The following is a 17,596-nucleotide window of genomic DNA, read 5'->3' on the forward strand; positions in this document are numbered from 1 at the left end:
ATAACACTCGCACCGTAGAACCATGTCCAGCAGAGGTCTAACCCTCTACACTTGACATTCAAACACATAACAAACACTGGGTGCCCCACCATCAACGTCCTGGGGTTCACCATTGACCAGAAACTCAGAAGGACCAGACAAGTAAATACTGTGGCTCTAGGAGCTGGTCAGAAGATGGTTATCCTGTGGTGAATGACTCACTCCCTGACTGCACAAAGCCTTTCCAGCTGACAATACTCAAAAAGCTTGACGCCATCCAAAACACTGGCACTGCACTCATCACCCAAACATTAATTCCCTCTACCACCAGAGAGCCAAGGTTGATCTACAGGCCATCAACAAAACGGATTACTTTAACAGCACATGCCAAACACATGACTGCGATCACTTGAAAGGACAATTGCAGCAGGAACAAGGAAACGCCACCACTTGTAGGCTCCCCCTGTCACACGGAATCCTTTGTCACTGGGTCTAAATCTAGGATCTCCCTGCCCAACAACATGCACCCTCACCAGCAGGTCCCCAGTGTCTAAAGAAGGTGGTGCAAGGGCAATTAGGGATGGGCAATAAAGGCTGGGCTTCCCAGAAACACCCATCCCCTGTAGAGCAACTTAAAAAAAGACAGTTTGTCTGAAATTCAAAACAGGCCCCAGTTCACAATTTCAGGTTTAGTTTAAAATTAGAAATCAGATTGCTTGGGGATTTTGGCTCACGAAACAATGGCTGATGAAAAAAACACCTCCATCAAAACAAAACTCAGAGAGAGGCTGGTGCTATCTTATTTTATTGAGAGATGCTTGTGAAGCCCATTGTTTCAGAACTGTACAGTTTACTGATAATTTGTAACAAGCACATTTCATCTTTTCAATTCAGTCCTACTTTGCAAAACAGCTAAAGTGCCGTTTCCTCTACAGAACCTGCCACAGGCCAGACTTCACGTCACTCACACCTTTCAGAACAGGGTGATCTTCAGTGCACCCCATATCCCATTAATTATTAAGCCAGTCCCTTGTTAAAAGTGCTAAAAGACTTGCTTCGAAATGACTCATCCAGATAAAGGTGAGCCAATATCCAGGTTTCTGCTGTATCCACAAAGCACGACAAACTTTGAATGGATCTATTCAGGCCTCAGTGTCTTTTGGCACAGAATGGGGACAGTCAGATTTTTGTGTCTGTTGGTTCTTTGTCCAACTCAGTGATGCTTGCAGCTGCTTACCCAATACTAATGTGATGCCTTCCCACTGCCTGAGAGTGGTGCTGGAGGACAAGAATTGGTGGGATTATGGAATGCAAATTTCGCATTATGTTTTTTAAAAGCTGACCATTTAACTGCAGAGGAAGTTACTGTTTTTGCAGCACTTTGTTGCTGTCACTGCTCATTCATGAAGCCCTAAAAGGGAGGCCATTCCTTGTAGCATATCCGTGGTGCTGTCATCCGAAACTAATCCTGCTGTTGCAGAGCTCCGTATCATTGTCTCTTAGGAAGTGCAAGGGCTTAGCTACTTCCTTCAGCAGACCTTCCTGCCGGTAAAGCTCTCAGGAATACAAGAAAATAGGAGCAGGAGTAGGCCACTCGGCCCCTCAAGTCCTCCTCGCCATTCAATATGATCATGTCTGATCGTCCCCAGGGCTCAACCCCTCTTCCCCGTAGGCCTTAATTCCCCATCTGTAAAAGAATTATCTATCTCACCAATCAATAGTCAACAATGGTCAGCAGTTATCAGCATTGACTCAATAAATGGAGTAAACAGAGTTTTACTTTTCACCTTACCAAAACCCTTTTTTAAGTTAATCCCACTTGGCCACAGTGCCATCCAGAGATGTGGAGTTAAGAGAGAGAGAGTTCCTAGGGCCAAGGGACTGGCTAGGCCACAGAAGAAGCAAACCAATGCTTCAGGTGTTTGCTCTAAAGTGGCCAAAGTTCCTTCACATCGACCTCAGGAACTCTTTGTGACTCAATAATCAGCACTTTGCCTCCAATTATCATTACCCTCAATGTATCGTACATGAAGCAAGTCCACATCAATACATCCTTAAAAAAATTACTTACACTTATGGTGTCTTAAAAATGTGTTTAGAGCATGTAAGTTTTGCATAGCAACCTGATCTTTGCAGTCAGATGTTAACTGAATCAGGTCTGCTCATAACCAAAGCTTTGCAAGAGCAGTATAGATCAGGAAGTCCAAAATAACACAACAGAGAGAAAACCATGCATGACTCCTTGATACTTTCCAGAACTCAGTTACGGAAAGTCTGCAGACATACTTTCATGTTATTAATCAAAGCTTGACACTTGGTTCATCCAGTTACTGTGTAATTATCTAGGGGCCAGGAGGGTGACCCTGCATCTGCAGGTTAATGGAAAGCTCTAGTGTTCAGTCACAAAGCTCTGGAGGGTAAGGTCATCATCATCAGTGTCACTTGTTTGCCCTGTCATGGTTTCCTTAAAATCTCTTAGCCGTTTTGGCCTCAGTTTTTTCCTCATCTTTCTTTCTTCTTCTGGCAGTAGAGCAGAAATGCATATCAGTTCAGTGCCATTCATCTGGTTAACCCTGTAGTTGTGCCTTTGGGTAGAGAGCTTGGTGCACAGCACTATGGTACAGATGACAAAGATAGTACAGATCCCTGCCAGGATAGCAATGACTATGAGGCATTGAGTCACAAGACCAATTTTCTTGGTTGCCGCTTGAGCAGTTGTAAGTCTGTTGTAATTTCTGGTGGTGACTTTGGTGACGTCATGGACAAAGGGAGTGGTTGACTTCAGGTTGCCTCTGCTTGTTATTGCTGTATTGGTAGTGGCAGAGGTTGTTGTTGAATGGAAGTCTGGAGTTTGCTTCGTTGCAGAAGTCATCTTGCTGGTTGGAGGAGATTGTGTTTTCCCATTTATACCCGGACCAAGAAACACAGCAGCCTCTGAAGTATTGGTGACTGGAGTAGAGAACGAAGTGATTTCAGGCAAATCTGTGTCATTTCCAGGGTCATCCGTTGCCCAGTGCTCAGACCCATTAGTGAAGGTAGGCTCCTGGCTGGCATTGGTCACTGCTTCAAGTCCAGGAGAGGCGGACAATTCTATCAGATAAGTAGTGGGTTGTTGAGAAGAATTGACATCTTGGGTTGTTTGAGACAGATACCCCATTGTGGAGTAGACTGAGGTTCTTGTTGTCGGAGCGCCAGTTGTGGAAGTGAGATGCTCAGGACTTCCAGTTGTGACATCAATGGGTGCACTGGTTGGATACAGAGTTGATGGAGTTGGTAAACTCACTGTGCTGCTCAGGCTTTGGGTCACTCCAACTGAAGTTGGCTCCGTTGCATTGGATATCTCCAATGTTTCTCTTGTGCTTTGTCCCAGTACATCAACACTTGTTACAACAGAGGTTGGTTCAGTTGAATCAGATATCTTCAGTGTTGCCCTTGTGCTCTGCAGTGTAATGGCACTTGTTTCAACAGAAGTTGGTTTAGTTGAGCCAGATATCTCCAGTGTTTTGCTTGTGCTTTGTCCCTGTACATCAAGACTTGTTACAAAAGAAGTTGGTTCAGTTGAATCAGATATGTCCACTTTTTCACTTGTGCCTTCTCCCATTACAACCGTACTGGACACAATGACAAGAAACACATGAAGACTGCACCACATCGCCTGCATGTCTGCATGAAGCTGTTCCTGAAAGAAACCACAAATATTTAGAAACTACTCAATTCAGCAAAGTCAAATCTACAATATTAGTGCACACGTATTTGTTATGGTTTTTAATATGTGGTGGATGCAACTACTTCCTCATGCTTTACTACCCGGTATTTTCAGCTGCTAACCTCTGCTGATGGAAAGAAAATTTCCAACTTTCTGATAAGTAATTACTGGGATTCTAAAACAGAATATAAAGAAATATTTGTACTACATCGCTGTCTAAATTGCACTCAAACACGTTAAAACTGTTTCACAAATTTGTACTAAAAATTAAATAAATGATGATTAGTCAACAAATTTTTCCCTGAAACAGGAAACACAAACAGACTGGAAAATCCAGATATGGTTGGTCCACGGACTTTGATTAATTGTCCCAGTGTTTGACTTGCTTTTATTAAGATCATGTTTGAATATTTAATCAACAAAAACAAAATCTTAAATCAGACCAATGGGAAGCTAACAAGCTAACCATCAGATTGATCTTAACACCACTTATCACTTTACCACGCCACTGAAATCTTTCTCTCTGCAGATCCATGTGACATTTACAAAGTATCTGGACAAGCACTTGAATTGCCAAGGCATGAAAGGCTGCAGACCAAATGCTGTTAACTGGGATTAGCATAGATAGATACAATGGTCAGCATAGACATGGTGGGCCAGAGGGCCTGTGTCTGTGCTGACATTTATGCTTTCTGCTGCCACATCCTTCCCTTAGTTGAGTTCTGTGGGCTTCTGGTTCTACTCCTAACTTTCCAAAGTTTAATTTGTGTCTCTCATTACTCACAACCTTGAAAATGATCAATAATCATTAATCATCTGCCCTAACTTCCTGTGAAACCATATGCCCTGTTCTTATGTTTTATGCTGTCCTCAGTGAAGATGTTTACGTGAAACTGCTCTGGTTGCTTTCTGAAGGTGAGAACTTATTTCTGTTAAAACTGCTAACATATGAAAACTGAAAAGACACTGAAGACTGACACCAAGAAGCTTGAAATTATCCTTTGCTCCAAAGAAAGTAAATTTAATTTCCTTATCTTTTCCTCCTGTTAGTGTTAAATGAACAGAGATGACCTCTGTAACTTCTCAAGGACGAACTAATGGTCCAGACTGAATTGGTGGTATGCCACTGGTGTTGAAAAAAGCTGCTTACAAAGATCTAGCAATCACTGCGGTGTGGATTTGCCTTTTTTTGTGTGTTACTGGCTTGCAAATTTAGGCTTGAGCAAGAAAGCAAGGCAGTTTAAGACTGTGCCTCAGAAAAGCTCCGCCTCTTTCAAATATAATAATGGTCAGAAATAAGAAAGGAAAACACTTGATCTACTAAACACCTCATCTAACAACCAGCAGAACAGCTAAGTGTAGTTATGATCAGTCTGATGGTCTTTTTTCTCTAATCTCAAATGGCAGATCATTCTAAACATCCAATTTAAAATATACCTTTCATTACATTTAACTGAGATCCTCTTGTTTGACCTACTTTTAAGTAGAGTTTATCTATACAAGTTAATGTCCATCAATAACATCCCATTAGCTGTATATTCACTGAGGGACCTGAATTTTCCTTCCTCCATTCACTGAGGATCACAATAATCCTTGCCATTCTACTTTGTAACATCAAACCCTTAATTAAAGATGAACTTGCAGCAGATGGTATGTTTAAGTTTTACAGGGAACATGGTTGCAAGATTTCCTGTTTCGTGAACTAAACCACAAGAGATAGCACCCGCCTGCCATCTTTCATCATCCTTCACATCTTTGCTCTAAAAGAACTGAAGTAATCACACTTGAAAAACTTAAAGCAACTTATATGATTTCATTTCAAATTAATTTTTAAGATGATTTTCTCTGATGCAATAATGTTGTGTCTGCAATATGGAAAATTTGCCCAAATTGTTCTGATGAAAATGTGTGGCGAATCAAAGAAACATACGCCAGGAGGCTGTGACTCAAAGATGGCTGATGGAGTAGTGTTAAACAAAGAGAAGGCCTTGCAAAGTTGAGGGCTTTAAGGTGGAAATTCAAGAAGGTGCTTCTTATGTTGCTGCCAACATAATGGGCCTAAAAGGTGACGGGCAAATTGTCAGAATAAGGGGAAAGGAGTTCAGGGTTGGAGAGGAACTTCTAAGGCTGGCGAGATTACAGAGAGAGGGATAGACGAGGCCAAGAAACATTTCAAACAATGGCAAATTCATTCTGTTGTGAACTCCATCGTCTAATTGCCCAAGGGAACAATCTGTGACTCCCAAAACAATCAAACAACTTTGCAATTGATTTTTTAGAAGTATTAGTGAGTACTAGTTTGTTTTCACAACAGAATATATGACTGCCATATGATTCCTGTAGTTATTGTGATCGTCTGTCTGGGTGAGTCAGGGATCGTATGTACAAAATACAGATATTAAAATTTAAGAGTGATTGTTTACCCTGAAGTTGTTTCTGCCAGAATGCTATTATCCTTTGCATTAACCACTGCCATTCTGATGCTCTATTTTTACACACTAGTATCGAGAAGTTTAGCCCTGGTCAGTAAGTGTCAATTTGTGGCAATCTGCCTCAGCAATTCATTCCTCTGAGATCAAAAGACTGCATTTTGGAGGCAGAGTACATCATACAGATGTGTTTATGGTGCATTTATTGCTATCGACAAGTGATGAAATCACCTATCACTTGTGCATAATTCTACATTTGGTCTTTACTGGGTCACACCCATGATTTCGGATTTAGACAGATCACTGTTTTGATAGCCCAGCTCTCTTGGTAGCAGAAAAATGAACAAGTGCAGATGCTGAAAGTCTGAAACGAAAATGAAAGGTACTGGAGACGGATAACTTGAAATGTCTCCCTCTCTGCAGATATTTCCTTACAACATTAAGGATGCCCTTTCTGTCCATCGAATCTATTCTGACTCTTAGAACAATCCCAATCCTCCACTAATTCTCTCCACAATCCCGTCAGCTCCTCCCCAGATCCTACTTCTTATCGGGTCACTTTACAGTGGATAATTAACCTACCAACCCACACATCTTTGGAGTGTGGGAGGAAACCAGAGCCCCTGGAGGAACCTGATGCGGTCACAGGGAGAACGTGCAAACTCCACGTGGATAGCACGGGAGGTCAGGATCGAACCTCCCATGTTGGAGCTGTGAGACAGCAGTTCTACTAGCTGATTTACTCAGTATTTCCTATGCTTTCTGTTTCATTTCTACTTTGTTGCATCCCGGTTATACTCTCTAAAGTCTTCATGTACGTTTATTGTTTCTCTTATTTATTCACAGAATGTGGTAATGCCAGCATCTATTGAACATAGAACATATAGCATGGAATCTGGCCCTTCAGCCCACTGGGTCTGTGCTGACCATCAACTCCCCCCAGGTTCCATCACTCACCCACACACGAGGGGCAATTTACAGTGGCCAAGCAACCTACCAACCCGCACACTTTCAGGATGTGGGAGGGAACCAGAGCACCCAGAGAAAACCCACTGGGAAACAGGGAGAACATGCACAGTCCACAAGGGCCAGCACCGTGGTCAGGATTGAACCCCGGCCGCTGGAGTTATAAGGCAACAGCTCTACCCGCTGCGCCACCCTGCCACCTGTCATCCATCCCCGAACGGAGAAGGCAGGTAAGAATGAACCACATTTGTGGATCTGGCATTGCTTACAAAGCCAGACTGGGTGAGAACAGCAGGTTTCTTTCCCTGAAGAACACTGGAACATTTGAACTCACTTCAACTGAGTCGGTGGTGCAGAACTTTGGCTGATGGATCAGTAACTTGGCCAGTGCAGCACCGTCCCTCAATCTGCTGCTTTGCCATCATGAACTGATTTCAAGGCTGCAACCCAGAGTGGTGCTCACAGGGTAAGCTTCAGTGGCTAACATTTGACAATCACGTCAGCCCTCCTCATTGACACTTGAGCCCTCTGATAACCTTTTCTTTGCTGTTCTTTCACAGGCCGTGGGTGTCACTGCAAAGATCAGTTTTTATTGTGCATTCCGAATTGCCCCCGAACTGAGTGCTCCCCCACCCAACCTTTTCACAGGCAACCACACTGGTGTGGGTTTGGTGAGACATGTATATTATAGCATGTAAGGTTCCCTCAAGGTCAGTAATGGATCAGGTGCGTATTGGTATTGGAACTGGTTTATTATTGTCGCATGTACCAAGAGAGAGTCAAAAGCTTTTCTTTGCATGCCATCCAGACAGATCATGCCAAACATAAGTACATTGAGGTCGTATAAAGAACAGAGCATTGAATATAGAGTTGCATTTACAGAGAAAGTGCAGTGCAGATTGACAAATAATGTGCAAAGCCCATGACGAAGTAGATTGGAAGATCAAGAGTTCAAGAGTTCATCGTTTAGCATCCAAGATTTGATAACAGCAGGGTAGAAGCTGAAATTTCAAGGTCACAGTTGCCAATACTAACTTCTTATTCCAGATCATTTAATTAACTGAATTTTAAACTTCCCTACTGCTGTGCTGGGATTTCAACTCATGCTTGATCACTAGTCCCAGCCTCTGGATTACCTGTTCAGTAACTCAATTGCCTGTACCCTCTAGATCAGTCAAAATATACCCACTGAGCTGTAGTTTGTAGATTGGCTATAATATCCATACAATCTATTCAGATCAATGGAAGTTGTTCAGAACTATCTGCCTTGAATAAAGATTTCTCATCACTGACGTGCCTGCAATATTTTTGTAGCGTTGCATTGAATTGCATTGCTTGCACAAGAGTTTGTGCAATGGGACATCTGAGGCAATCATGATAAGGACAGATGCTGATACTGGCACTAGGATATCCAAAAACCAGTATTGCCTTATAGCAAGCCTCAGCAACCAGGCTTTAATGGCTAACAGTGGCTGCATCCATTGGACAATATTCCAGCCAGTGGCACCGTCTGAGAGGGAAGTTCCCCAGGCAGAGGAAGCCTTTTGTCAAGCCTCCCCTCTGCTGCACAGGGAGGCTCATTGAGAAGCTGCTCCAGCATCTCCTGTGTAGCAAGTAAACGATGGTGAACAGCAAATACTGGACACATTCAGCAGGTCAGGCAGCATTCCTCTTTGTTTCGTTCTGTTTCTCTTTCTACAGATGCTGCCTGATCTGCTGAGTGTTTCCAGCATTTTCTGCTTTTATTGGAGGATTCCGTCAAAGCCCCAACAGAGACCTGATAAGCTGAGTGCCCTCATTTTGTCCTGCATGACTCTCTGACATAATGATGACAGGATGGCACAGAAATGATTCAATTAAAAGGCCCAGTGTTCCTACATTAATATCAGGTATTTTGCCAAGTTAATTTCACAGGAGGCCTTCAATCCCCCTCGACAATGGAACTGTGTGTTCAGATTGCGGTAAATATCAAATGGAAGATCTTGGCTGCTGTGAACTTTCAACATAGATGAAAGCTCAGGCATCTATGCAAAGTTTTGTCAGAATTAACCTGACGCAATGCATTAAGTTTGAGATCAAAAAGAGGCATGGCATTGGTGGTAACTCTGGACATGCTCCCGAGTCTGCAGTAACTTATCAAAGTACCAGGTTTCCAGTACACATGACCATCAGGACACAACTAAATGCAATTCATCATCCATTGTGTAATTTGCCCCAATCAGAGACAAGGGTTGCACCTTTCTTGGTTCTGATTGGCTAACTGAGGGGACAGGAAACAGCACCATGCAGCAATACATTCAACAGAGTGAAGCCAGGAGCTCTGTTGGATTGTTCCTCTGTGATCGCCTGTAACAAGGTTGTCCACTGCTTTGTTTGGAGTCTTGGAAACAAAATTTAGACCTCAGCTTTGTCCTTGTGTCTCCATCTGAATGAATTCCAAGTCTGACATAATGTTGAACTATTCAGCTGCCATCTCCGCCTCTGTGTCTAGTTCATTGGCCAAGTGTTCTCACCCCAGACTGCAGACCCTTTCTCCTGTCTTCAGAATTTCCAAATCACCTGTAACCTCCCCCCTGCCTCCTTTGGCCTCTTACCCTCTCTAGATCTATTCATTACTAACAGCCAGCAGCACGTTGACCACCTTGATTTTCCCACACTCTTCACTCACTCTAACCTATCTCCTTCTGGACTTGCAGCACTCTGCTCACTAAGAACCATCCCTGATATCATCATCAAACCTGCCGACAAGGGTGGTGCTGTTGTGTTCAGGTGAACTGTCTCTATCTCACAGCCACAAATGTCAGCTCTCAAACACATCCTAACACCTCCCTCTTTACCATGAACCCACCATCGAACATCAGGCCATTGTCTCCCATACAGTCACGGGCCACATTTTCTTGGAAGATCTTCCCTCCACAGCTTTGAACCTTGTGGCGTCCCTTTCTTTTACATTTTTCCCAAGATCCACAAGCAGGACTGCGTTGACACACCCATTGTTTCGGCCTGCTACATCTTATTTCTTCCTTACTTGCCTCTATCTAATCTCCCCTGGTCCTGTCCCCTCCCATTTACGTCCATGACATCTCTGATAACCTCCACTACTTATGCAGTTTCCAATTTCCTGGTCACAACCAGTTCATCTTCATCGGGGATATACAGTCTCCCTACATCTCCAACCCACATTAGGAGGGTCTGGGAGCCCTCCGCTTCCTCTTTGAACAGAGGCCCCAACAGTTCCCCTCCAACAACATACTGATGCACCTGGCTGAACTTGTCCTCACATTAAGCAGAATCAGAATCAGGTTTATTACCACTGACGTATGACGTGAAGTTTATTGTTCTTCTTCAACTTCTCCCTCAATTCCACTCACTTTCTCCAGAGCAAAGGTGTTGATTTGGGCACTCTAATGGGCACAGGTTACACCTACCTTCTTATGACATACATGGAGCAGGTTTTGTTTCAGTCCTACGTGGGACCAGTCCCCCAACTTTTTGTCCAGAACATCGACAGCTGTAATGGTGCTGCTTCCTGCTCACATACAGAACTCACCTTTGCTGCCAGTCTCCACCCTGCTCTCACCCTCACGTGGTCAATTTCTGACTCCTCCCTTTCTTGATCTCTCCTTCGCCATTCAGAGAACAGGCCAGCCACAAGCATCCATTACAACCCATGGTCTCCCACAGCTATTTTGACTATACTTCCTCACACACCGCATCCTGTAAGGACTCCAATCCATTCTCCCACTTCCTCAGCGAAAGTAAGTTACTTAAAGTTGGGAGAATTTGATAGTGAGTCCTGAAGGCTGCAATGTGCCGAGATGGAGAGTGAGGTGTTGGTCCTCCTGCTTGCATTGGACCTCATGGTAACAGTGCAGGAGGCCATAGATGGAGAGGTCAGAATGGGAGTGAGATGGAGAATTAAAGTGACAGGCAACCAGAAGCTCAAGGTCACTCCTGCAGACTGAGTGTAGCTGCTCTGCAAAGTGATCAGCCAAACTGCATTTGGTTTCTCCCGTGTAAAATAGGCCACATTGTGGACACCGATTGCAGTGCACTAGATTGGAAGAAGTGCAAGTGAATCGCTGCTGCACTTAGAAAGACACTTTGGGTTTGTGGACGGTGGGAAAAGAAGAGGTGAAAGAACAAGTGTTGCAAATCCTGTGGTTGCATCGGAAAGTGCCCTGAGAGGAGGGTGGTGGTTAGAGCAGAGCAGGTAGTTGTGAGAGGAGGGATCCCTTTGAAATGCTGTAAGGGATGGGGAGGAGAACATGTGTCTGGTGGTGGAATCCTGTGGGAGCTGGCAAAGGATGATCCATTGAATGTGGAGGGTGGTGGGGTGGAAGGTGAGGACCAGGGGAACTCTGTTCTTGCTCTGTTCAAGAGGAGAAAGGGTGGGAGCAGAGATGTGCTCACACACTATGTCCTGTAAGGACTCCATTCCCTTCTCCCAGTTCCTCCGTCTCTGTCATATTTGTTCCACTGATGAGACTTTCCACACTGGCACATCTGAAACCTTTTCCTTTTTTTCCTGCTGTTTTTCCATGGTTTCTGCTCCACCGTTGTGAACAACCCCCTGAATACATCTCATCTATTACCCACATCTCTGCTCCCACCCTTTCTCCTCTTGGACAGAGCAAGAACAGAGTTCCCCTGGTCCTCACCTTCCACCCCACCACCCTCCACATTCAATGGATCATCCTTTGCCAGCTCCCACAGGATTCCACCACCAGACACATGTTCTCCTCCCCATCCCTTACAGCATTTCAAAGGGATCCCTCCTCTCACAACTACCTGCTCTGCTCTAACCACCACCCTCCTCTCAGGGCACTTTCCGATGCAACCACAGGATTTGCAACACTTGTTCTTTCACCTCTTCTTTTCCCACCGTCCACAAACCCAAAGTGTCTTTCTAAGTGCAGCAGCGATTCACTTGCACTTCTTCCAATCTAGTGCACTGCAATCGGTGTCCACAATGTGGCCTATTTTACACGGGAGAAACCAAATGCAGTTTGGCTGATCACTTTGCAGAGCAGCTACACTCAGTCTGCAGGAGTGACCTTGAGCTTCTGGTTGCCTGTCACTTTAATTCTCCATCTCACTCCCATTCTGACCTCTCCATCTATGGCCTCCTGCACTGTTACCATGAGGTCCAATGCAAGCAGGAGGACCAACACCTCAGTCTCCATCTCGGCACATTGCAGCCTTCAGGACTCACTATCAAACCCTCCCAGCTTTAAGTTACTCACTTTCTCTGTCTGTGTGAGAACTGCCCATTTCTGCCAACCATCTCCCTGTGATTTTGGCTTCATTTTTCTCTTTAACTCTCTATATTAGTATATTTTAGCCTGCTGAGCATGTCCAACAGCCTTGCTATTAGCAACACCCAACACAAGGAAGCATAATTCATTTGTAACTACAGAATGAAACCATTTGGTTTCTCCCTTCCAGAGATATTTCTTTTGTTTTACCCGTCCCTCCCCCACCTTCTCTACAACTGAAAAACCAGCTTGTTTTCTGTTTCCCTGTTCTGATGAAAGGTTTCGGAACTGAAACATTAGCTCCGTTTTTCTTCCGCAGACCTGCTGATCATTTCCAGCATCTTCAGTTTTATTTCAGATTTCCAGTGCCACAGTTTTTCTTTTTAAGTTTCATTTATGGGAGTGAACGTTTGGAGGGGATTCGACCTCAATAGCTCAAGCTCCTGCCCTTTGTTTATGGTACCCGTCCTCTCGGGAATGCTGTGAATTAAATGCTGGCTTTCTTCCCAAGCCTCAGGTCCCAAGTATCTGTTCAGCCAGTGCAGCAGGAGTGCCCAGAGCCAGGGCAGTCACTACACTGATTGTCTTGGGCTACATCCAGCTACATCCAGACATTCCCACAGTATGATTTAGGAAAAAGAATACTTCCAGGGATATCCTGAATATCCAGATACAGCATAGTTAGACACGGAGTTTATACCAGACTGCCAATCCAGGACAGTTTCCATAGTCATGACTGCCCAAAGACTTTTCCCACAGAATCCTGATAACCAAGAGAGACTTTCTTCTCATTAATTGGGATAAGTTTGAATCCAGATTCTAGAGGTGAAAGAGTCTAAAGTCATCAGTCCCCATGTTCTAAGTTATATTAAGGTCAGTCAGCCTCCAACTACTTAGAAAACTTACTTACTTCTAAGAACGTGATGCATTATGTCATTGCATCACATCACGTGTCAAACCACTTGCAGAGCTTGAGAAGAGGACTTTGGCCTTCCTTAATAGGATAGAATGTACAAACTTCTTTTTCACAAAGTCAGACCTGCTTCAGGTGATTGAGATTTATCCACTGGCTCCTATTATGCACTCACTACCACACTGCACTCACTACCACACCGCACTCCCCCTCCTTCTCCACCCACCAGGAGAACAGGACCTCACTTTTTTAAATGGGAAGGGGTTCAGTCCCGAGCATTTGCCACATGAGTGGATTGTGTGCTTATTGGGAGAATCCTGGATTTGAATGAAACACCTCAACAAAACTTTGTACTGACTGACTGCAGGACAATTTCCCCAACCGTCTGTTAGCTTTTTAGCTCCAGCAGTTATGTAGTTAATCAACGGGTGCTCTGACTGAGGTTAGAATGAAGGGGAAGCAGTAAAATATATGACAGAGTCAAAAAAGATGGAAATCTAAGATCTGTTCTGAGAGCGTAAAATGTACAAATGCAAAATCTCTCTTTCCCCCAACAAACTGCTGAATATTTGGTCATTTCACACAAGTCAGTTGAAGTTTAATTTATCTATGTTCAGCAATGACGATAAAGGCATTGTTTAAAGAATCAAAATATGTAGCATTTGAAAGCTTGCATCAGGAGATTCTTAGAAAATATTCAAATTTAATTCAAGCATTGAAGAGTATGTTTACGAATAAAGAAAAACGTACCGTACTGATGTGCAGGCGATGAAAAGAACCACTTCCCAATAGCAATGGAGCAATGAATAACTGGTACAATCCCGCCTCTGGTTTGCGATACAGCCAGCTGATAATGTTTCTTATAGCTTATTAAAAATAAATTGTTCTGGTTGAAGGCACTTGAAGTCCAGCTTTACCCAAGGAGAGTTACCACAAGACTTCATGCGCCATTTACTTTCAAAATAACCTGCTCGACAGAAGAGCAGGAAGTGTGTCAGAACGAGCCTGGAAGAGAAGTTGAGGTTTCATGAGTCAGTTGAGACAATGCCGCACAAACGCTTGGTTTCCTAGCCCTTTATAAAGTACGGATGAGAGGGTCATAGGACTTTGCTTTGATCTGTGTTGGTTTGATTTAAGAGGCCAAGACAGAGAAATCAGAGTTAAAATGGGATGGAGAACTAAGTGACAGGCAACTAGACATTCAAGGTTACCTTGGTATCTGAGTGGCAATGTTCTGCAAACTGCCACCAAATCTGCCTTTGGTTTCTTCAATGTAAGGCAGACTACATGGTGAGCATCACATGAAGCACAATAAAAAAAGAATTGTCCTTCACTTGAAGGAGTCCCTGGATGGTTGGAGGTGGGTGCAAGTGGGGAGCAGGAGAAGGAAAGGACAGGTTTGCCTCTCCTGTGGTTGCATAGGAGAGTAGATGTTGGTGGAGATGAAAGAGGGAACCAGGGAGTTATGGAGGGAACAGTCCCCTCAGAATGCTGAAATGGGAGGGCAGAGAAAGATGTATCTAGTAGTGGCATCACCTTGAAGGGACAGAAATTTTGGAGGATGATTTGTTAAATGTGGGGGCTAAAGGTGTGGTAGGTGACCACAAGGAAACCCTATCCTTGCTTTTGACTGGAGTGGTTGAGAAGTGAAGTGTGAGAAGTGAAACTGGCCCATACAAAATTCAAAGGTTTCCTCATTTTTTTCTGAGAAGCCCCACCTTGCTCTCTTCTCTTCCTTTTCTTGACTTCCTTATCTTTATCTACATCTAAGGGTAGGTTAACACCCAGTGTCCACTACCAGCACACAGATTCCCACAGCTATCATAACAATAATACTTCTGAGCCAAATTGTCAGGAGAGGGAATGGACACTTCAGTCTTGCCACAAGAATAGCTTTTTTTCTCCACCCAGTAAAGAGGTTTTATTTGGCCGCTCAATTCTTTACCTGGTCCAGTTGATGTTTAAATTCTATGATCAACTGCTTATTGGTTGGTCATGTAGCCAGATGGTAGAGCGCATAGAAATTTGCAGCACAGGTGGATATTCTTTAACCTATTATATTTAAAGTAAATGGGACTAAAGATACCTATTTATATTCAGTTGTTTTTAACCTGATGGTAAATCTAAGATAATCTGGCTGTCTGGTGAGGTAATTGTTTTATTTTCTCCATCTTAAAGGTGTTTATTAAAGTTGTAATTTACTGCTTATTTTTAACTAAAACTAGTGTCATGAAATTATATTAGTGAGCAGACAAAGTTAGAGTTAACAAGTATAAACAGCCAGTTGATAGCACTTATTTAATTAGTTAAAGACTAGCATGACAATACAGGGGATGTGTTGTGCCTGTAGTATGTAGTAGCTGTTGAAACCAGTGAGATCCCATCATGACCACATTTACTGTAACTGCAACTGGAGAAACTTTGACTTACAGTTGACGAGCTAGAGCCTGAGATGCAGACATCAGGATAGAGAACGTTGATCAAAAGGCCACTTACAGAAACACCCCCGATACTGGAGCTGCAGAATTGGTCTGTCAAGAGGAGCAGGAGGATGTGACTGAGTGAGGCAGGAATGGGGAGTCAGAAGGTAGCACTGGTGGAGCCAAAATTCTTGGAGTCTGTGGATGAGAATAAAGCCTGCAGGGAGAATGAGCAAACTCAATACAACGTCGTGGTGCAGAGGCCTTTTCAAGCTGAAGTGAAGATAGTGTTGGCAGGTGCATTTAGGAGGTAGATACTGTTCTTTGCAGCTGTGAGTATGAATACATAAGGCTTATTGCCTGCCGGTGTTAGGATTGAGACTGCCTCAGGGATGGAGGAGAACTTAGTTTGAGTGGAAGGGAAAAGATTAATTTGTCAAGGCTGACTGTAGAAATCAACAATGTCCATTGACTAAGGAGAAGGTTCTGCTGAAGCTAGGGATTACATTGAAAGGCAGAACCACAGGAGCCACAACCTCTGGATAATGCGTGGCTCAGAGATTCATCAAATGGGTTTCAATTCATGGGGCACAGTACCAGTTCTGGGGAAAGAGGGAACAGTTTTATTGGGATGCACTTGATATGAGTTGAATTCAAGTTTCCCAGTAAATTTAATAACAAGAACTGCAAACTAAATAACTGGAGTGGGCTATAGATGTGGGGAAACTTGGAGAAAGGGTGAGGCAATTCCTTGCTATGGTGGAAGGGTTAATGGGTTTAAGCAGGACCATGTGCAAATTGGCATGGTGCATGTAAGATCAGGGAAATGGTTCAATGACTGGTGTGGTAGAAGTGGGTTCTGGTTTGTGGGGGACTGGCACCAGTACAAGTGAGAGCTTTAGCATTAGCAAATTATACCTGAACTGCACCGAAACCATTTTTGGAGCAAAGCATGTATTGAGGGAAGTAGAGAGGAGTTTAAATAGTGGGGCATGGTATCAAAGTTGTGAGGATCTGGTAAATCAAAGAGTAGGGTCAGATCTAAAGGGAACGGTATTAATATGGGAAATAATGACAGGAGGGGATAGAGGACAATGGCTAACATTCGAAACAAAGCAGATGAACTGAAACACAAATAGAAATAAATATGATCTGATTGATGTTATAACAACAGCTGCAGGATGACATAGGCCGGGACCTGAAAATTGAAGGATACCACATTTAGAAAGGGCTAGAAGCTAGGAATAGATGGAGAAGTGGCTATTAATTAATAATGGTCTAAGTTCAGGAAACCACGACGCTAAAGTGATTTGGATGGAGGTAAATACAATAGACTGATACAATAGGGACATTTAAAAGACTCTTAGATAGGCACATAGATGTAAGAAAAATGGAGGGTTATAGACTGTGTAGGAGGGAAGGATTAGGTTGATTATATAGGTTAGCATAACATTGTGGGCCAAAGGGCCCGTACTGTGCTGTACTGTTCTATGTTTTAATACTGCTTCTCATGCTTCCTATAAGGAGTTTCTCTGGCTCTTATTTCCTGAATCTTGGTTGCAAACCCTGCTGTAGTTGACAGGGCTCTCAACCTGTTCTCTTCCACTCTTCTCCCAAGGATAGGGTTCCCCTGGACCTCACCTTCCATCCCACCAGCCTCCACGTTCAATGGATAATCCTCTGTAATTTCTGCCACCTTCAATGTGAAGCTGTCATCCGACACATTTCCCCTCTTCCTTCAGCATTCCAAAGGGAGCATTCCCTCCATGGCTCCCTGGTACATTCTTCCATCACCACTAAACATCTGCTCCTCTTGGCACATTCCTGTGCAACTCCAGGAGATACAAAACATTCCCTTTTATCTTTTCCCATCCCACCATCCAAGGACCTAAAAACTTCTTTCAGGGAAAGCAGGAATTTGTTTG

At 43.6% G+C, this 17,596-nt stretch overlaps 1 protein-coding gene across 2 annotated transcripts; it reads right to left on the reverse strand.

Moving 5' to 3' along the window:
- Positions 1 to 774: 774 nt before the first annotated feature.
- Positions 775 to 15,867, reverse strand: selplg (selectin P ligand). Of its 2 annotated transcripts, XM_052031954.1 has the most exons (3): positions 15,682 to 15,867; positions 14,002 to 14,256; positions 775 to 3,658 (listed from the first exon to the last, which is right to left on the reverse strand). In XM_052031954.1, exon 3 carries the CDS (start codon positions 3,638 to 3,640, stop codon positions 2,369 to 2,371), a length of 1,272 nt encoding a protein of 423 aa, XP_051887914.1. In that variant the 5' UTR covers positions 3,641 to 3,658; positions 14,002 to 14,256; positions 15,682 to 15,867; the 3' UTR covers positions 775 to 2,368. The 2 variants fall into 2 exon arrangements, with proteins under 2 accessions (XP_051887914.1, XP_051887913.1); XM_052031953.1 differs by lacking the exon at positions 15,682 to 15,867 and having other exon boundaries at positions 14,002 to 14,382.
- Positions 15,868 to 17,596: the final 1,729 nt, after the last annotated feature.

Source organism: Pristis pectinata, chromosome 17 (assembly GCF_009764475.1).
Source record: "Pristis pectinata isolate sPriPec2 chromosome 17, sPriPec2.1.pri, whole genome shotgun sequence".
In the NCBI taxonomy this organism is placed as follows: Eukaryota; Metazoa; Chordata; class Chondrichthyes; order Rhinopristiformes; family Pristidae; genus Pristis; species Pristis pectinata.